This window comes from Hemitrygon akajei, chromosome 7 (assembly GCF_048418815.1).
Source record: "Hemitrygon akajei chromosome 7, sHemAka1.3, whole genome shotgun sequence".
NCBI lineage: Eukaryota > Metazoa > Chordata > Chondrichthyes > Myliobatiformes > Dasyatidae > Hemitrygon > Hemitrygon akajei.
Window position 1 is genome coordinate 185591088 of NC_133130.1, and position 22779 is coordinate 185613866.

Genomic DNA, 22779 nt, shown 5'->3' on the forward strand with positions numbered 1-22779 from the left:
GTCTGCTTGCTAAGTGCTTTTGAGTATTTTACCACTTTAAAACTTCAAGTTGTCATTCTTCAAATCATTGTTGATGACATTGTTGTAAAGGCATTTCTCAACTATGATAAGGCACAATATCAATAATATCTGTCTATTTAATTTCAGGCACCTTAATTGTTGATGAAATTTACAATCCCTAAGCATAAGGCCATAAGAGATAGGACCAGAACTAGGCTACATGGCTCATTGGATCTGCTCCATCACTTCATTATGGCTGATCCATTTTCCTTCTAGTCCCAAGTTCCCTGCATCTCTTCATGCGCTGACTAATCAGAACATGGGAGAATATATCCAAAGGGCATAGATAAATACTGTTTTACAATTCTACACACTGATACCCAATGGAAATAAGCCATAATCAACTTTAATCAAACATACAGGTGGCATTTTACATCTGGCCAAATCAGGCAGAGTATGATAGAGAATTCTGGATCTCCCCAGTCCATCAATTTATTTTAATTAAAATTAATATAAGGTCAATGTTTACAGCACTTAACTTCTTCATATGTACTTCAGGTATATGAGGGGTGATTGATAAGTTCGTGGCCTAAGGTAGAAGGAGTCAATTTTAGAAAACCTAGCACATTTATGTTATCAGGAGCACTGAATTCTGCTTTTACATCAGCAGGAATGAAATCCAGTCCAAAGGGATTTGTTGGAATATGATACTTTAAAATGTGATTGAAGATTTTTAATGATAGTCAAATGCAGATCATTAGAAACAAACAAGACCTGAGACAGAGCATAGCTATATTTTTGTGAAATCTGTTGTAAAGGACAGGCAATTGTGATTTTTTTGGTTAGTTGGTTTATCTACCTATTGATTGATTGATTGAGATGCAGTGCAGAGTTGGCCCTTCGAGCCGCAGCACCCAGCAATCCCCCAATTTAATGCTAGCCTAATCACAGGACAATTTACAATGTCCAATTAACTACCAACCGGTACATCTTTGGACTGTGGGAGGAAACCAGTGCACTCGGAGGAATCCCCCGTGGTCGCATGGAGATCGTACAAACTCCTTACAGGCCTTTCTCCATCTTCTTGCTCAATATTTTCGTGGGTTAAATGGGTAAACCATTTGCTGCATTGTTCACCAAGATTCAAAATGCAACTGGAGCATTAGGAGGAAACCTACACTGTCACGGGGAGAACGTACAAACTCCTTACAGGCAGGGGCAGGAATTGAACCTGGATCACCTGTACTGTAAAGTGTTGTGCTAACCACTATGCTGCCCATATATTTAAAAAATGTCTATTGGTCCAGATTTTGAGACAAGGACACATCCTTTTGGACTGTATTAATAGGAAGCTTAACGCGTGTTTGCTGCAGAGGTATCAGACCATGAGCTCTTTATAGGAGAGGGAAGACAAAAGAGCTACTTGGATCTTGATGAATGATGCAGCAAATGTTCTGTCTCCTGTCTCCACAGTCCACGAAAATATTGAGCAAAAAGAGGGTGAGAGGTCTGAAATGAAGAGTGAATTAGAGTTGATGAAGTCAGTGGCAAATGACTCAAAAGTGTGGGATAGAAAGAATGGATAAAGAAATAGAAAAGTAACAGAAAGGAAAAGAATGAAAGTAATTGTAATGATTTATACTTCCATATTAAAATCCTAAATAAAATCACTACTGAAAGATAATCGCCTTTCACTTTTCAAGCAAATAAAGCTGTGTGTCAATTATTAACAATGATCATGTCATTGAATGGGTACTTAATCTGTTAATTATTAGATTTAGCTTTCTGTAGCAAGTTTTAGGGGTAGTCAAATTATAATTCATGGAGAGATTAAACAAGAATTGCCATTTTACAAATCTTCTGGCAGAATGGTTCAAAATGACCAGCAACATTTCTTAAAATGATAGCTGAGTTGCACATTAATAACAGCAGACATTCTTCAGCAAAATCAAGCCAAAGTAATTTTCACTTTTTTTCTCACTCATTTTCTTCCTATATCTGAAATTTGGACTCCTTTGAGCTAAAATTTATGATAAACACTAGTTTGGTCTCAGTTTTGGTCTCATATGAGAAAACATGGCTGGGAATTTGGGTTAATGACTCCTTGCTTATTTTTGAATAATTGCCGACAAAAACAATTTTGAACATAAATTTCATTAATTTATCCCCTCACTTTTTCACAGGGAAAACATTGGCCTCTGCTTGGCATGAAGAACTAGTGTGGAACAAATAATCAGGACAAATCTGTAGTTTGAATCATGGATATAAACCCTACCTCTTTGTAACATTTCATGTTAAAGATCAAGATCACATGATTGTCCTCCAACTGTAACTGCATGGACCTAACCACATCTTATAGGATGAAAGCAAATATTATGTTGTGTTTATTAGTGGCAGCAGTTCTCAGTTTTTTAAATGCCCATTTCAACAGCTTTGACTTCGAGATCTTGGCTGTGCTGAAACAGTTCCAGTTTTGGCAGACACATACTGAAGTCTAAAAGATTTTTATTTCTAATCTTAGCCCTTCCTTTTGGATTGGTTCCATGCAATTTACTGGACAATTGCTATGACCAGCAGATTAACTGTTACCTTGCTGGATAAATATCAGTTCTATGCATCAAGTATTGCCGAGCAGGTATCTACCAACAGACTGTGTTACCAGGCACATGTTTGGCTTGGCTGCAAACACCCTCTATTCAGCTAAGCCATTCTTATGCGGGATTTATTTATTATTAAATTATATCATTTTAATCTATCTTGGCCAGAAGATAAAACATAAAGCAGAAATTCATCTGCACTGTTTTCTGGCTTTAAAACAGCAGTGTTTCAAAGAGCTCTAAAAAATATCACGGAATTCATTATGAGTAGATCCAAAACAGCACCAAAGGTCCTCTATTTCAAAACACAGCATGTTATGTATCCAATTGCCTACACTGATGACAACTTTCTTCATGACTTTAGCTTGAGCAAATATCTCTTAAAAGTTCACGGCACATTACAGTCATGACTTTTCTGGAGCATGGTGACTGAGAATGAATGCATTTTTCAATAAGGGGACAGACTTTGCAGAGTTCTCTCCAGGAGGAAGTGGAACCTGCAGAAACCCAACAACTGTGTGCTCATCGGCCAATTTTCATAAGCATAAGGGACGCATGAAAGGAGATGGCCAGGGAGGTATCTGAAAGGACGTGAGTGTCCATTATGTGTGTCTGTGATTTTGGGAGTCCTGCAGCCAAATACTCTTTCTAAAAACAGAAAGGACCATTGCAGCTGTAATCGGTAAAGGTCACGTTATACAGACTGCTAAGAATCCTGAGGCGTCTTTTAAAAGTTAGGGAGATCCTGACATTGACTTTGAGAGCTGTGGAGCTACTTTCATGTGGTTACTAGGCAAATTTCAAGTGCAGTATGTGCTCTGCATTTCTCTTGAAGTCCGCATCGTGGTCACCCTAATTCTCAGAACCCTAGCTTCAGGATCTTTGTAGGTTGGCTCCAATGAGATTCATTAGCATAGCACTTTGATGCTCACGGCTTCAGTGCAAAAGTCAAAATCTCCAGCAGATCCTTAATAAATGTGACCTTTACATTCATAATTCAAGGGGTCATTAGTGGCACTGCAGAATCCCAACAGTGCAGGTAGTCATAGAAAGGAGTCATACCTTAGCGCCTTGTAGACATTCCCCGTGTCACCAAGTACTGTGTGATGTATAATACCACCTGATGAATATTTGCAATATTTTATTTGGAATTTGTCACCACTTAATTTTGCTGACTTCACCTTTGGATGTGGTTACTGGGATTTCAATTTGGATCAATCATTTTGAGGCTTCTGGCAGATAAATATGCAACACTCTGGCCACTACTGCAGGAAAATGTGCCTGACCACCAAATGATACTCAGCTTGAGCCTTCATCATTATTAAATGCTCTCATATGAGAAATGGCCAATAGGGGTTGAAAATTTCATCAGTGAGAGTTTTTGGGTAGGACATTACAACTGACATCAGATGGATTAACAGGACCACAGGAAAATGGCACCAGATTACACAAAGCTCGAGTACCAGAAGGTCATTCCTTATTAATGATGAAACTTATCCCACTTTGAACTCTGCACAAAATTGCTGAATGATTTCAATCTGCACAATCCTTCATTTTGGATATGTAAACATATTTTAGCCACTAGTTTTGGATGTTAAGGTTTTCTGCTTTCTTAGTTTCCAATTTATTTTTTGCTAGTTTACTTTTCTGAGCAGAAAATACAATAAAAGTACCTTGTAGTCAGTTGGAGAAAACAGTACTATGGCCTAAAAGAGCTACTCTCTTCACTTCCCTGTGGGAAAATGTCTGGCTTCCAATCCTCACGTTCTTATGGAAATAGACTTGACGTCTCTCTTGTCAGTAAATAGGCATCCATATGTGGAGAGTCACACATGACAGCTTATTCACTGACAACTCAGTGTATTCGAATGTCACAATGCAAATTCAAAACTAACATCTTCAAAACAAAAAAGAAGACTATTTCAAGTGGTTCTGTCTTTTAATTTTGAATACAGGGCAGATAACATGACCATGCATAATGTTGAAATGCAGTATATTTTAACAGTGATGTTTTTGATACATCACATCTGTGGTTTGTTAATAAATGATTAGTTTGTAAGATTAATTATGTCACTAGACTGACCTTTCACAGATAACAATGGAATTAAGACAAATTAGGACAATGAATTGATATATTAAATCGTTTCCCAATGTTAAGCTAAAATTTGCAGGTTAAGATATAATTTCAGTGTTGGAAGAACCAACTGAGACCTAATGAGGAATACCGGGCATTCAACTAAAAGTTTTGAAATCAAACCCCTGTTTGCAAGGCCGTTCTGACTGAGTTGGTCATTCGTGATCATTTATATTCACTTTGGCCACCAGATGGAGCATTTTATCACCAGGATGTAGGCCGTATAAAGTTGTCAAAAAACTCTTGCAAGACTATTCTGCTTTTGAAAGACAATTTTGCTAGTGAACTACATAAGCTGCTAGAAAATTCAAAATGCAGCAAGGCTCCACCTGAAATATGAATCTTTCCTTTATCTAGTCAATGCTGGCGATCTATTATATACTTAATTTTGAATTGGCATTTTCCCTTATAGTCAGAGAGCAACAGAATCACTGAGTGATCTGAAGCAGGAGGACAATATTTGTTCCATTGTGACTTTGGTAGAGCTACCAATTAATCTAGCTTCCTTACATTCTCCACAAGAGACTTGTAAATGCAGTCCATTCAAATGTTTATCCAACTCTCTTTTGCAAGTTATTCATGAAACTTGTCCACCACTGTTATCAGGCAGAGAGTTTCAGATCACAAGAGCTCATTTTGCAAGGTATAGTTCCTCATAACAATTTCATATGCCAATGAACTTAAACCAATGTCCTCTAGTCTACATTGGTACATTATTATTTTGTATATTATTATCTGTACTTTATTATTAGTTAAGTCTGCACACTGCTAAGTGTGCTTTTAAATGTTGCTGCTGTAACAAAAGAATTTCCCACTCAGGCTCAATAAAGTACTTCTTCTTATTATTATTATTATTAATAGTTATAGACTCTTTTGTCACTGGAAACAATTTCTGCTGATTCACTCTTACTACAATAATTCGCAATCTTCAATCTATGAAATATTCATATAACCATCGGTGCAAGCTGAATAATTCTAGCTTCTCAAAATTCCAAACGTAATTGACTTTGCCTGTTCATATGACTTTTCTGGAAAATCTCTTCTGTTCATCTCCAAAGCAACAGAATTTCTAAAGCGCCAAGAGCCAAGATTTGAACACAAGTGGCCTAAACTTATTTGTAAATGGAAATTATGCCAGGGACCATCACCTATTGTGGTGCAGGGGTCAGCACATCTCTGCCTTCCGTAGCTACCCACTGAAATGCACAGATCAGAGGTGAGCCAAAGTTCAGATGCCAACACACGTGATCTCCTGCTCCTTCTCGGGTCTCACCAAAAAACAAACTCCCCTAGCCGAGGAATGTCACTAGCTTAAAAAGGTGAGCAAAGTTATGTGATCTGTCAATTCAAATTTTCAATTGATTTATTTTGAGAAATTTAAGGTATTTTAAGTAAATGCAGATATTTTAAAATACATTTCTGGAATACTGTATTAATTTGAACTGTTTAACTGCCTCTGATTTTCAGGGCTGATTAAAGATGATTAAAAAAAAGGTCCTGACAGCAACAACTGCCAGAAGACCATCAAGGCATCTGGAGGTGGGACCTCAGGATCTATCCCATGAGGTACAGTGTCCACCCATGGCCTCTCAGGATGGCCAGAAAAATTACATAAGAACTCTCCTTTTCTCAGTGCCGCTAGGACACAAGCCTGACCAACCCTGGCTGGGTCACCTGGATGAGAGTGTCTGATGTTGAAAAACTGAAACACCCCATTGACCCCAAGTCACACCACTGATGATATGTCAGCATCAAAATACAGATCATTTCTGTTGATTTATTGAAGTTTAAAGTGCATAACTAGTTGATATTTTCAGGCCTAGTTTTAACCCTATTTATTAAAATCAAACAGACAATACTGGAAATATTGAACAATTCAATTCTCATCATTGATGATGGGAAAGTCAGGACTAATGAGACATTAAATCTTTCTGTAGATGTCGTGATGGACTATTGTGTGTTTCCACCATCTCCTGTTTTATTTCGGAATTACAGCATTGGAGGTATTTTGCTTTTGAATTCCGGATAATTAATAATTATAGAATTTATGCATTTCAGAAGATGCATTTTAAAGAGTAGGTGTTATCATTTACCTTGCAATCTATGGAAAAATCATGAAGCTAATTATCTTTCATTGGCTTTGAAATGGGGGGGGGGGGGGGACTATGACCAGAGGCTCAGAAAACACAGCTTTTAAAATGACATGGGGAGAGAATGTGCAAATGGAGAGAGAGATAAATGGGAGGAGAAAAAGAGGGTAAAAAATCAAAAGATAGCAGGAGAAGGAAGATGAGGAATAAAGTGGAAGGGGAGGAGGGGAAGCAAAAGGAGAAGAGGAAGGAAAAGGAGCAGGGAAAGGAGAGAAAAATGGGAGGGGTAAGAACGAAAGGAGAGCGGAGAGCAAAGGAGGTGGGAAAGTGGGGGCAGCGAAGGTGGGTGGAAAATGGAGAAGGGGAAAGAAGAGGAGTGAGGATGGGAAGAAGTGGAAGTGTAGAGAAGAAAAGTGGAAGAGATGTATGAGTGGAATGAGGAAGTAAGGAGAGGGTAGTGAAGGGGCAAGAGGAGGAAAAGTGGTAGTGTGTGTGAAATATAATGGAGGGATAGGGGTAGTGGAGAAGAAAAGGAGATGGGAGGGGAACCAGAAGGATGAACAAGGCGAATGGGATCAGGTGTGGTAGAAGGAAAGAGAAAATGGGTGGTGAAACAAATCAGGAGGAAGGAGGGATAAAGAGGAGGAAGAAGTAAAAAGGGAGGGTTGAAAAGACAGGAATGCAGAGGATTTGTGGAGACAGACTAAAGAGGTTCAGTATACATAGGAGTAGGAATGCAGGGAGGGCAAGGGGCTATAAAGCAATGAGGATAGAGAGACAACAACTCTACTCCTTACCGTTGCTCCTTTAACTCCTGGAGGGCCCGGAGGACCTGTTTCACCACGATCACCCTGCAGGAACAAGAGCAGGCACTGTTCAGTGGAAATTCCAGAATACAATTTACACAATACTCCGACATTTGTGACTTCAGTGAGTTGGGGCTGATGCTCTTGGGATGTGCTCACCATCAGAGAGCTAATGTATTTCAAACTGAGATGGAGAGAGGGCAAGGGAGCAAAATAAAGCCCAAATAGGAGGAAGAGATGAAATATGATGGGAGGAGAAAGTATAATGGTATATACTGCAAGTGTGATTTTGGCATAACCCAAAACATCATTAAAATTGCACAAATTGTGTGAGAATCACATAATCCGATTCTAGCAGTCTGTACAAAAACTGCTTTTTGATTTGTTCTTACTCTTTTAGTCTAAGGAGACTTGCATGATCAAACAGAGACTGCAGATTCTGGGAATCTGGAGCAACACACAAAATGCTGGAGGATCTCAGTGGGTCATACGGCATCTATGGAGGGAAATGAACAGTAGGTATTTCAGACCAAAACCCTTTGTCATTACACTGAAAACTAGAAATATTCAGCAGCTTGAACAATGATGATCGGGAAAAATAGATTTAACATTTCAGGGGATAATCCTTCATCATAACTGAGAAAGGTTGTATTCAAAAGTTATCAACCTGAAACTCTGATTTTGTTTCTCTCCCTTAGCTGATCAGAAACTTCAGAAATCTCTGCCTTTATAGGATAGTTATTGCAAGGTGAAACAGCAATGTTGTAAACTGCTGAAGCATCAAGAGAGCCCCGACAAGTTCTGTTTTCCTTTAGGAACCCTGCCGCTTATCTCGTCTTCCTACACATTGATGACCCACAATGTCTCTGGGGAACTGGCAAATGTCAATAGATCCTGTCATGCCAGTAAGCACTTCTGGTGATGCAGCTGTCCCTGACTACTACATGGGAATGCCACAAGAGTGCACGAATCTCCAGGAATAGACCCATGAGCTTCTGACTTTTGAGGCAGGTCCTCTCAGGTTAAAGCAGGTTCCCTTCTTGGGAACTGTTTGTGGCCAGAACGGTTCAGAGCAGAAATGTTGCTATGCACTGAGAAGGTGCCTGCAGCGGACAAATCCGACCTACCAGTCTCCCAAACACTCATCCATACGTATGGTCTGTATGCAGGTCAGGTACCTGTAAGCTGGGGAGGACCAGCATGCCAACACATTAGCATGAGGAAAAAAGGAAAAGAGGGATATATTTGTGTTTACTGAATGAAGGTTTAAGGGAGATATTTTATATGATGTATAAACACTGGCAACAACTTATTGAGCCAAACGAGTAGTTTCTGTTTTCTAATACATACTATCTGAATTACACCTTTTTCAAACGTTCTAATGCAATGCGTCCTTTTATTACAATCGCCTTTAGTTCCTCTCTGTGGTGACTTTTGTGTCTGCTTTCAGCCGTTCCAGAATAAATTGCATCTTTGTCTCAATATGCCTGATATTTCTGATAATTGCTATGATATTCCCAGAAAAAGGATCAGTTGGTGAGTATCCGTTCTGTGTACCTTTTCCCCAATCTTTCCAAGTTCTCCAATTGGTCCCATGAATCCTGGCTCACCCTGGTGAAAGAATAAAAAACAGAATATTTCTTTCACTTTAGAAGTCATAAAAATGATTAAATGTTGTAATTAATGACCCACTGAGCCTAGGATTAGACAGAGCAATAATTGTGCATGGATTCGGAAGCATTAATTAATCAGCTTTGCATATGGACAATAATTGTATCCACCTTATCCTGAGTTGGGCCATGTATCACAAAGTACACAAAAAATAATCACCAGAGATAGTCATAGAAAATTGTTGTTGGAGTTGTGATATCCCATGGGATTGGCTGGAATGCCATTGTTATTTTCTTTTGACTGAAAGGTATGGAGTGATGACTGCACACGTATTTTTCCTAGCAAGTTGCCCCAGTGTGTCATCATCACCTTTATGGCAGATGATCAAGAGATTACATTGTCCAATAATCCAATTCCTGGCCGAATGTATTGTAAATAACTGTGGCTTAGAGAATGCCCCACACTGTACTGTAGCTTTAAAGCAGTTATGGGTTATTTTAATGTAAAAATTCATGGAACAGCGTTGCCGTACTGAAGTTGACATTGATGGTTGCCAGGTAACTTTTTGCATTGATGTGTTATAAGTTCTTGTAGTTTCCAACACATAGCCCAGCAAGTGCAACCTTCATGGCCAACTTGCAAAGAAACGTGCCTCTATACACATCTATACACGTATGATGGGAAAGCAGTGGGAGGGCTTGGAGCTACCCAAATAAAAAAGTAGTTAAAGTCTCCTCTCCTTGAGAAATGGCTGACCTCTTTAACGTGGCAATGACAGTAAACTGTGAGATGTGGACAAGATGGGAAGCACTAGCATTTGCAATAAGTCTTGGCTTTCAGCTATGAAACTCTTAGTCCGTGCAATTCACAGTGAGCTCTTTGCCGTTTCAGAGACCGGTGACTGCTGCATGAATCTCACAATTTTTACCAAAAAAAATGAAAGGAAATGCAGTCAATTATTTACTGCAAGTCTGATTACTGAAATCTTGATAAGATGGCAGCCCATTTGATCACGACGACTTCTACGGGGTCAACCAAAGGTTTTATTGTCCTTTTAAAAAGTTTTTTTTTAATAATCACAAGACCCTCCTGAACATGAAGAACTTAAAGTACCTCAGATCTGCCCCCATCAGTGAGTAGTCCGTTGGCAGAGAAAGTGAAGGAGGGGCAGATGGCAGGGGAACTGCGTGACCTCAATCACGGTGAGCTCTAGGCCTCAAGCTGTGGTGCCGCCTGCTTACAGCTGCCCAGGAGAGAGTTGTTCAAGCTGGTGTGCAACACTGGAGGTGGCCTGGCACAGTGTCCAAGCTGAAGTTGGTGCTGCCCCCTAGTGTTTGCTTAACAGAAAGCAAGCTGCATTATATTTGACTGCAGACTGCTGCAACGTTCATGGACTCAGGATCTTGGACTATATCATTTTTGTGTGACAGTTTTTTTTACTGATATCTAAAATGCACTGTATGTGCCCTGTGCTGTGTTGGGCTGTTTTGCACTTTGCTCCCAGTGGGTACACTGTTTTGTTTGACCGTATTCATGTATGGTTAATACACAATTAAACTTGAACTTGAGAAATCAGCTGTGAGAAGCAGTAATGACTATAAGCAATCTTTAATCCTAGTCTCACTCCTGAACCTTGCATAATAACATACTGTGACTTTTTTTGTGAAATAACAAGAAAGATAGTAGTTTCTCCCAAAATATTCAATGTCTGACAGCAGTAGAGAAAACGTGTGCAGTGTGACCCCCGCTATTGTAAGCTATATGATTCACAGTGGCAAACAGCTGCATGCAGGTGAAACATTCAGCAAAGTACCTGAGCAACTCTGTCAATGTTCACAAATTGACCCAGAAATGATCACCAGCAGAGTCTAAGATACACTATGTAAAATAACATAGGCAAATGGACCCAGTTTTTCAATCATCCAACACAGGAACAGCACCCTGCAGCCACCCTCGCCATGCTGCTAACAAGTACACATGCTAAAGCATCATTTGGTTAATTCTCAAATGTTATTAGCTTTCTTACCAAAGTGCCACTTTCAACACTTAAAAAAATTTGTTTCCTTGTTAGAACTAAATGGACTGAAGTTTTCACAAAAGCTTTTGTAGCCACGCACAGAAATATTGGCATCTACTTCAGTAGCTGTGGTTAAGTCTGAGATTTCCACGCAAGCCAGAACACACAAGGAAGTCCAGCTGATCACCTTGTGGAGTCAAGTGGCAGATGCAGGCATATAGAATCCCATCAGATGTGCTGGCAAATCAGCCTACTGACAAATTAAACCTCATGTAGATTCAGCAAAACTTTTCATTTCAAAGAATAGACGAAGAGCTCTGAAAGAGGGGGATGTTTCCAATAGATTGCATTTCTTGATTAAGTCTCTTCTAATGCCTGTTTTTTAATTTATTGAGCAATTTATCATCTTAATTATCTGCTTAATTTTTAACATATTTTGAATGTGCAACATATACAAACATTCAATTTGCTCTGCAATTTTGACAACTGGTTCCAAGTATCTCAGTGGAAAGGCTCCTAGTAAATCAGATCTGAACTGGCTTCCTCAAGGAAGCTTTTGGCAGCCGACTGTTCAGAGCAAAAGTATGGTTGGTGTGTGGGAAAATAGTGTGCTGCTCCAAGGGAATTCCCAGCCAGTGAAATGCAGGGAGTTACAGTCTACCATGTGTTTATGGAAATTAAGTGTTTTGGCTGGCATAACAACGGATTGGTGGCAGGGCAATTGTAATGGAGAGAAACACGGAATTTGGCCACAAGTGCTTTTGGGAACACAGGGAAGTATTAATATACTATCAAGAATGCACAGAAAGTGCCCTGTCAATTAAAGAATTTGCAACAGTCATGGGGGACTTTAAAAAGTATGCTTAATTTCACTTTTTCAGTTATAGTAGGAGATCCTTGACCTGAAATGTTGATTCTTTTTCTCTGCTGACTGATGCTTCTTGACGTGCTGAATGTTTCCAGAATTTTCTATTTTTTTGTTTCAGATTTCCAACATTTGCTCATCTTTCTTAAATGTTATGTTACAAAAAATGATGAAAGGTTGATTAAAATCTGATGGATTAGTCTCTGACTCATTTAAATTCTGATAACAATAAGCAATTCTTTAGCTTATCTCTGTAATAGCTGAGTTGTGTTGGAAGTTCCTATGCCCTTGAGGGGTAGCCTTCCGCTCTTGGATTTGTCTTGGATCCTCTTCACTTTTTAATGCAAACAAGATTAAAGAAACATAGCATGAGTAAAAGAAAATTGCAAACGCTGGATATCTGAAACAAAACAGAAAAAGCTGGAAGTACTAAGTGGGTCAAAAAGATGTTTAAGGGTCTTCCATCAGAACTGATAAAGTGAGCAGGCGATCATACTTTAATTGTGCAGAGATAAGGAGGGTGGAAAGTACAAAGAGACTCTCTGTAATAGGGTGCACACCAAATCTGCCAAGGTAACAATTATTTGCAATCAAAATAGAAAGATGAAATAAACTGAAATACTGCCAAAACCATGGAGAGGGAAAGAACAGAGGTTCACTTGGTATTGTTAAATTCTACATTAAGTCATAAATGATTCTAATGTTTGTTCATTCGTTATGTTCCGTGTCACATGATGTTGATGATCATGGTCTTTCCATGATCATGATTGTTCTTGGCAAATTTTTCTACAGAAGTGGCTTGCCATTGCCTTCTTCTGGGCAGTGTCCTTACAAGATGGGTGACTCCAGCTATTATCAATACTCTTCAGAGATTATCTGCCCAGTGCCAGTGATCACATAACCAGGACTTGTGATATGCACCAGCTCCTAATAAATCCATTCACCACTTGCTCTCATGGCTTCCTGTGACTTTGATCAGGGGGAAAAGATGGTGCTACCCCTTACCCAAGGGTGACCAACTGACCAGCGGAAGGAAGGAGTGCAGTTCACCTCCTTTCGTGCAGCCATATCTCCATCCTGTCACCCTGATTCTCATGTATCCAGATAAAAAAATCAGAATCAGAATCAGGTTTAATATCACTGACATATGTCATGAAATTTGTTTTATGGCAGCAGTACAAAATAAAAGTGCCAAGCTGTATGGGTCCTAATGCCCTTCCCTTGGACAACATGTGGAGAGGGGAGACTTACAGCTTGGGCAACTGCTGGTCTTCCATAAAACAAAACCCTGCCCAGGCTTGCGCCCTGGAAACTTTCCAAGGCACAAATCCATGGTCTATTGAGACTAACTGAGGCCTACTACAAAATAAAATGTACAAATTACACTAAGTATATATAAAAATAGAAAATTAAGTAAGTAGTGTAAAAAGTGAGGAAAATTACTGAGGTAGTGCATTCAGAAATTTGATCCTGAACCATTGAGTGTGTCTCTTCAGGCACCACTGATGGTAGCAGTGAGAAGAGGCCATGTCCTGGATGATGAATGTTGCCTTTTTGAGGTATCTCCTTTTGAAGGTGTCCTTGATGCTGGGGTGGCTAGTGCCCACGATGGAGCTTGCAAGGTTCACAACTTTCTGTAGCTTTTTCCAGATCATGCACAGATGGGACGCTGCTCCATGAATTTAAACTGGACATTGTTGGAGCAACGCAGGTCAGAGTGAGAGCAGGATAGAAAATTCAAGTGAGTAGAGACTGGAAGTTCAAAGTCACCTTTGTGAACTGAATGGAGATATTCCACAGAAAAAGCTATCACATAATCTGTATTTGATTTCTCCACGATAGAGGAGTCAATACCATGATCATTACTGTGAATCAAAATATGCTTTGTCTTCTCACCTTTACAGTTCTTTTGAATGGTCCTTAACCAAAAATGTCATCTGTTTTTCTGCCTACTGATGTTGCAAAGTCTGATGTATACTACAAAATTCTTTCATTTTTGTTACTGAGAAAGGAACTTTAAAAAGAAAGCATGGCCAGTATTGCCACACTGAAAACAATACTTAAACTAGTGGTGGTGAACTCAAATGAATGTTTGCAAGAGGTAGGAATTGTTTGAGATAGACTTGTTCCCACAGACTCCATCCTGCTAACACCCAGCACTAGTGAAGTCTTACTGTGGGTATCAGAATGCTGGATAAACAGAGTCTGTCAAAAGTATTAAAGCACAGTTGAAGCAACAATTGGCTTCTTATGAAATAGGGACATCTTGTTTCAAGATTGCTTTTGTGGTAAGAATTTTATCCAGAAGAGAAAAAAAAAGCAGTTGGACCTGACCAAGTTGATAATTTCATCTTTTCTGAAGTGTGGTGTAATGGGATGGAAAGAAATTAATGCTGTTTCACACTGGAACCATGGAACGGTTGTTACATTATCTTTGTCACAGTAGAATAAAAGAATGTGATATGGAAAGACCAAACATTGTAGCATTACGGACTATTTAGTCTACAATTGTCCTGTTAAAATTCAGTCCATCTAGCTCCACTCCTCTTATTCCTGCAGTACTTTTTCCTTATTAACTAGGAATTAATTTCAAGCTATCTAGGTAATCCTCTTAGAGACATGCACAGCACCAAAATGTATAATTCTGTGTCTTGCATTCCTCAATACAGGCCATCCCTGGGTTATGAACAGCAGATGCATGGATTCCCCTACATATGAAGGAGTATGTATGTAATGTTATTAAATTCAGAAGTCCAACGTATTGACACACTTTCAATCCTATAAACAACAATATTAGTTCCCTCTTTCATTTACTCATTGTTCTTTTTTATTAGTCTTACATACTTTTGATACTATTCATTACAATACTGTGGAGTTGCGATCACCACGTTGAGTAATTTTAACGTATTTTAACTTACGGACAGAGTCAATTCATGTATGTCTGTAAAAATCAAATCTGTTCATTAATCATGGGATGGGTAACTGTGACTCCCTGGATATGATGCTGATTTACTAGGTATTCAGTCTTTCCTTACATGTTTTTACAAATGATGGAGATGCTGGAAATATTGTCACTTAAAACTCAAAAGTTTGTCGATTCATAGAACATATAGAACATAGAACAGTACAGCACAGTACAGGCCCTTTGGCCCACAATGTTGTGCCGACCCTCAAACCCTGCCTCCCATATAACCCCCCACCTTAAATTCCTCCATATACCTGTCTAGTAGTCTCTTAAACTTCACTAGTGTGTCTGCCTCCACCACTGACTCAGGCAGTGCATTCCACGTACAAACCACTCTCTGAGTGAAAGACCTTCCTCTAATATCCCCCTTGAACTTCCCTCCCCTTACCTTAAAGCCATGTCCTCTTGTACTGAGCAGTGGTGCCCTGGGGAAGAGGCGCTGGCTGTCCATTCTGTCTATTCCTCTTAATATCTTGTACACCTCTATCATGTCTCCTCTTATCCTCCTTCTCTCCAAAGAGTAAAGCCCTAGCTCCCTTAATCTCGGATCATAATCCATACTCTCTAAACCAGGCAGCATCCTGGTAAATCTCCTCTGTACCCTTTCCAATGCTTCCACATCTTTCCTATACTGAGGCGACCAGAACTGGACACAGTACTCCAAATGTGGCCTAACTAGAGTTTTATAGAGTTGCATCATTCCATCGCGTCTCTTAAACTCTATCCCTCGACTTATGAAAGCTAACACCCCATAAGCTTTCTTAACTACCCTATCTACCTGTGAGGCAACTTTCAGGGATCTGTGGACATGTACCCCCAGATCCCTCTGCTCCTCCACACTATCAAGTATCCTGCCATTTACTTTATACTCTGCCTTGGAGTTTGTCCTTCCAAAGTGTACCACCTCACACTTCTCCGGGTTGAACTCCATCTGCCACTTCTCAGCCCATTTCTGCATCCTATCAATGTCTCTCTGCAATCTTTGACAATCCTCTACACTATCTACAACACCACCAACCTTTGTGTCGTCTGCAAACTTGCCAACCCACCCTTCTAACCTCACATCCAGGTTGTTAATAAAAATCACAAAAAGTAGAGGTCCCAGAACAGATCCTTGTGGGACACCACTAGTCACAACAAGTTTATTCTTCAAAGATTCAAGTTTATTTATTTATTTTTGAGAGAGCACGGAATAGGTCCTTCTGCGCAGCAATCCCCTAGCCTAATCACGGGACGATTTACAATGACCAATTAACTTCCCAATTGGTATGTGGGAGGAAACCAGAGCACCTGGAGGAAACTCACACGGACACAGAGAGAATGTATAAACTCCTTAGAGGCAGCGGTGGGAAGCTGATCATTCGCACTTCACTTGAGAATTACGGCTGCTCACCAGTTCACGTTGACTTGATGCAAGCAATCAGATGACACATCTTCAATTGCCTAACATTCCAAAGATACCCATAGTAAACAGTGGATGATTCTGCCTATGAATCCCATTCTCCCTCTCCTGACAACAGGCTGCTTGCCACCTCTTTGAGGGCACCTGTATTTTTATATTGTGCCCGTGCTTCTGATACTTCAAAGATGATAGCACCATGTGAAAAGAAATGCTCAGCATACAATCATGGCTCCATCTTCAACCTCCTGGTTCCTTTTGGAAGATTTAATATAATTTCAAAACTCTGCATACTTAAATTAGAGAAAGATGTACAGAAGAGATAAGATGAAAGTAGAAGGTAAACTGTCCACACACATCCAGTCTGGATATAAGCACAATGCTTTATCAACAAAGACCAACTTCCCAACTATGCGGTGCAAACAACTTTGCATTGAATCATAATTTAAGAGTATTCCAATATAGCAAACCACCTCAGTTTTGCTCTCATTAAAATGCAATCCAAACATAGTACTAAAAAAATCCTGAATTGAACTAATACGTTCTCTAGCAATCTGTACTTTTATTGGGCTGCACTCCGAATAATGCCAGCTTAGCACATTCCAATTATCTTTCATGCATTAAGAGTTTATATTTGGTTTGATAATGTGTTTTATTTGGATAATGTGTTTAAATGGTGCAGTGGTAAAAAACTGAACGTTTTTAAGATAGAAAGCAACACACACAATAGGGTCTTGCGGATGCAATAGGTTCTTTTAAGAGGCTCCTGGATAGGTACATGGAGTTTAGAAAAATAGAGGGCAATGGGTAACCCGAGGTAATTTCTAAAGTAAATATATGTTCAGCACAGCACTGTGAGCTGTAGGGCCTGTATTGTGCTGTAGGTTTTCTATGTTTCTACACACAAAATGCTGGAGGAACTCAGCAGGTCAGGCAGCATCTATAGAAAAGAATAAAAAATTGACGTTTTGGGCTGAGACCCTTCATCAGATATAAACTAGATTATGCATTAATCAAAATGCAGCAAGATGCAATGAATTCCTGTTACAAAATAAAATGAGAAAGCCAATCAGTACCTGCTCTCCAACTTTCCCAACTCTTCCGAGATTGCCAGGTTCACCCTTTAGGGTTAGGGATATGGGAGAAAGCAATCAAAATCTCAGCAAATAAAGTCTCATTCAACATATTTGAAAAGTTAAAGATTGTTCTGAAATGTTACTCAATTCTTCAAAGCCTGACATTTTTTTTAACTAGAGCAAACTAAATCCTCAATCTGAATAATACACTTCCAGGACTAGTGGTAGACTGAACTGCCCACCTTGACTTCATACATTTGCCTCAAAGCTTCAATTTATTTAACAGAATTGTTGATGCCACATGTTTAAAGTAATCAAACATCAATATTCAGCTTCATATACTGTAAATACAACTGCCTTTTTCAGACTCTATGCAATCCATTAAAATAGTTTGCAGGCTGCAGTAAAAATCACCCGAAAGATTGTCAAATACATAAAGGGGCAATACTGAAATGAAATTACTTTATCATCCACATTAAAATGATTTTATATTTACTCCTGCTTCTACAAGTTCCTCTTCCACTGCAGTACACCTATACTGATTAAAGAATGCACATTTGAGATGTAGCTCTTCATCACCAGTCAGCAGTAAACAGAGGAATTTCAAACTAAACTTCGCAGTCACCAAAGTGTTGACAGGACCAGGTTTACCATGGAAATAAATCTTAAGAAAATGCTAAACTCTCCTTTTGGAATTTGAGGATCTAATTCTTTTTTGCAGCAGCAGCAGATGCTCTACTACGATCAGACTGGGCGCTGTGCAATGAGATGATTATATTTGTAAGACTGTAGGATGACAGTTGTTGTTCCTTTCTGCACCTTAAAACACATCAGGCGGCAACCTTGTTGTTCCTTTAGCAGTTATGCCATTTTTTATGAGGCCAAGATGCTAGCTTGATGCTCAACTCAGCATAGATAGAAAGCATGCAAGGAGCTGGCCGGATTCAAACCCAGGATCACTCACCTCAAAGTCTGGTGCAGATGGTACTACACCACCAGCTGGCTAAGTAAGACAATAGTATAGATTTTAATTCAATTTAATAGGAACTCAAAAATACCTTCTTCCCTCTCAGCCCCAACCTCCTGCCTTCTCCCCATGTTCCTTCATGCCCTGATCAATCAAGAACCTATCAACCTCTGCCTTAAATATACATAAAGACTTGGCCTCCATAGCTGCCTGTGGGCAAAGAATTCTACAGATTCACTACTCTCTGGCTAGAGAAAGTTCCCAGGCAATTAATATAACTTCACTGCATAATTCCTGCCTTAGTGGGATATGATAAAGTGGATCAACAACTTGCTGATTTATAATTTAGTTAATTAACTCGAGATGAATCTAAACAGTGCTAAGTTTGGTTCATTTTGATCTAAGTTTGATTTAAACCAGGATCAGGTTCATAAATTTTTTTTTTTTTTAAATTCTACTTAGTGATACGGTGCAGAACAGATTCTTCTCTGAGCCCAGCAACCCCTGATAAACCCAGTTAACCCTAACCTAATCACGGGACAATTTACAATGATCAATTAACATCTTTAGACTGTGGGAGGAAACTGGAGCACCTAGGGAAAACCAATGCATTCTACAGGGAGAACATACAGAAAGGCACCAGAATTGAATCTGAACTCTGGAACGCCCAAGCATCGTGCTAACTGCTATGCTACCATGGCACCTGTTTAGAGACGTTGGGAAAGCGCTGGATTTTTATCCAGAATCATATGTACAGGTTGTCTGTAACAGGACAATTTACTTACAGAAAAAAATTATTAAAACTGAAGTTGCATTTGTATCATCAGCTTAACTTAGTGAACTATAAAATAAATGTGATCTTGAACTGTTTAAGGAAATAATTCTTGAAATTGACAAATGCATTTCGGATTTTACTGCCTAGTTGTAATTCTTGTTTAAGCCACCGAAGTTGAAACACAAAGAAGTAGCTGAAATAGGATCTACGTTGCTATATCCACCTATTTCTTTACCTTGGGACCATCAGGTCCTGGTTTGCCTGGAAATCCTCTCCTCCCAGGACGTCCCTACAATAATACACAGAAGAAATTAATGCCACATGTTAGAATGATGGCTCAGTTACAAAACTTATTCAGACCAATTTAAAATTCCATTTGTTAGTTGGGGGCTACTTTATAAAGCATGTTGGTTATGGCTCCTGAAACTGGTGAGACTTGTTCAAGTGGAATGCAGTCCACCAGATTATGTGTGGGAAGAGTACAGGGAGCTCTTGTACAAATTCCTTATAGATGTTCCAGGTGGGTGAAACTCTCCACCATGATCAGACATTAAGCAGATCACAGAACAGACATTTTTACCAGCTCACCTACGCTGTTCTGACGCAATATAACTGTTGAACTTTTCTGGACTTGGTGATTACAGGACCCCAAAACATATTTAATATTAGTCACACTTAATTATTGATAGGTATGATAATTACAAGTGCTCATCAAACTTTAAGGCACCCACATACCGAATTGGTGTATCGGTGAGACACAACCTAGATTGTGAGACTGCTTCGCCGAGCACCTACCAGAGAAAGAGGGATTTTGCAATGGCCACCCATTTTAATTTCACCTCCCATTCCCATTCCGATATGTCTATCCATGGCCTCCTCCACTGCTGCAATAAGGCTACATTCAGGCTGGAGGAGCAACACTTTATATTCCATCTGGGTAGCCTCCAACTCGATGACATGAACATCAAGCTCTTGAACTTCTGGTAATGCCCCCTCCTCCCCATTCCCCACTTCCATTTCCCTCACTCATCTTATCTCCCTGTCTGCTCATCGCCTTCCTCCTCCCCCCTTTTTTTCTTTCTTCCATGGCTTTCTGGCCTCTCCTATTAGATTCCTCCTTCTCCAGCCCTCAGGTCATGTGTATCTCTTTCACCAATCAACTTCCCAGCTCTTTACTCCACCCCTCTTCTACTCCCAATTTCACCTATCACCCTGCGTTTTGCTCCATTTCACTCCCCCTACTCTTTTACTCTGACTCCTCATCTTTTTCCTCCAGTCCTGCTGAAGGGTCTTGGCCCAGAAAATCAACTGTACTCTTTTCCTGGCCTACTGACTTCCTCCAGCATTATCCAAATACCGAAGTTCTTTTAGAAATAAGAATAGAAATATTTGCAAACTGTTTTTCACTGGATTCAGGTCTATTAGTACCTAAACTAATAGGGCCTCCAGTGACGACTGAAATCTGTACACCTAGTGCAGACCACAGAGAGATATTGCTGATGCCTTTTTGTCTTCTGTTTTCACTAGCCTATCAAAAGAAGCTTTTACTTAAATACGTCAGTAAAATTCCAGTCTGTTTAAATTTTGGGTTAGCCCTGAGTTGAAGAGTTGGCATTATTCTGTAAAATGTCATCACTGATATGGAATGCTGCATTTATTAGGTTAACACCTTGTTCTTTCATACTATAGGTCTATGGGTTTGAAAGTTATTCAGACTTCTGGGATGAAAGCCTCTTCCCTCTTTATTGTACAGGTTCCATGCAAAATAAGTCTGTTCAGTGGCAAGCCAGATGTTACAAGTACAGATTTGCTTCACAAAGCTGGCAACACCTCAACATAAACTGGCGCAGAAGTCAACCACAAGAGTGGAGATAGGAGAACTGGATAATTCGTGCAGTCTTTCTGAATTGATGCTCAGGTCATGTGTAGGCAGCTTAAGGGGAATTTTCCTATGAATCAGTGTGTTGTACCAACTTTGTTATTGACTTCGGTTACCTAACAAATAAAAATATTCCATTCCCATCCGTAAACTTACTTACTGGCTCAACACACAAATAAGATTAACACTTAGATTTTAGTTTTCATCAAGCAGTAGAGGCTTTCATCCACTTCCTATTGTACGCTTAAGAATGATTTTCAAATAAATTAGAAAAAAGTGGACACTGCTTCCTTGAATTTTTTATCAATGACTGAGTTACATTAGGGATGTGATTCATCCATTCAGTAATCAGGAAACTATTATTCAATCTGGTAATCAAGAGACCATATTCAAAAGATGTGATCTGTTACAAATCTGCGTTCGGCATGCAGCACTTCATGTTTTACCATTTAATTACCATTCCAGAAACATTTAATAGGTGTCAACTTAGTTGATCTGAATGTTAGTTCTAAAGCTCATCCACCAAATTGGACACATTAGAACTCTTGGTTCAGAAAACTCTCCAAAGTCTTGCACAGACCCTCTTTTCCATAGTTTGCTTCCTCTAAATCTTGTCTGCTTCTCGCATTCTCAATAATCTTTCTGGTGGCTCGGTCTGCAAAGTTCACTCAGTTTGGACTTCAAATTACCCTTAACAAATTTTAAATTTTGATTCCCACACTTTCTTCTCCAAAATTTAGCTCAATGTTTCAGCACTGCATTTTAATCAGTAGGATCCATCCATGTCACTCAGGATTACTGACTTTTCCCCTTAAATCTAGCTCCTCTTTGTATCTAAAATTCCAGCTCAGCATTCCTTTTTTTCAAATTGCATGCAACATTCACTCTTTCAAATCACTTAGAATTCTCATTTAACCCTTACAAACATAATTCCCTCCAGATCACATTTTCTACTTTCTCCTTCAAGTTTTGCTTAGGACTCACTTCTATATGCTTTGCATCAATAACTTACATAACTTATGCATTCTGTCTTCTTAGAGCATAGAACATAGATCAGCACAGCACAGAGAGAGGACATTCTGTCCATAATGTTGTGCCAAGCCAGCTAAAAAGCAAATCATAAACTCCCAAACACTACTCCTTTCTACCTACACCATGTCCATATTGCTCCATTTTCCTTATACCCACGTGCTTACCCAAATGTCTCTTAAAAGCCTCTAATGTATTTACTTCTACCACCATACCAGGTAGTGCACTCCAGGCATCCACCACTCTCTAAATAAAAACCTTACCCCTCACATCCCCCTCTCACCTACATTGCATGCTCTCTGGCACTAGATATTTCAATCCTGGGAAACAGATACTCTCTGTCCACTCTGCCTCTCTTAATCTTCAGTGCACATTTCTTCCAGTTTCTTTATTATTTGGCTTCAGATCCATTCAATCTTTATTCCGATGTCTGCAGATCTTGCACAGATTTCATTAATCTACCCTTTTCAACCTTCATTTCCTCAGATTGTCCACAACATTCAGCCAGTTTCAATTTTCACTGAATCAGTTTATGACCAATTACTAAATAACATCTTCCGAAGTGGTTA

At 39.4% G+C, this 22779-nt stretch overlaps 1 protein-coding gene across 4 annotated transcripts in view; it reads right to left on the reverse strand.

The window, feature by feature from the left end:
- col27a1b (collagen, type XXVII, alpha 1b) overlaps positions 1 to 22779 on the reverse strand; it is a 591175-nt gene that overhangs the window by 216343 nt on the left and 352053 nt on the right. For all 4 annotated transcript variants that reach the window (XM_073052881.1, XM_073052882.1, XM_073052884.1 and 1 more), the window contains exons 23-26: positions 19538 to 19591; positions 17561 to 17605; positions 9185 to 9238; positions 7619 to 7672 (exon numbers count right to left, since the gene is read on the reverse strand). In XM_073052881.1, the coding sequence (XP_072908982.1) occupies positions 7619 to 7672; positions 9185 to 9238; positions 17561 to 17605; positions 19538 to 19591 (207 nt within the window). The remainder of the gene's footprint in view (positions 1 to 7618; positions 7673 to 9184; positions 9239 to 17560; positions 17606 to 19537; positions 19592 to 22779) is intronic.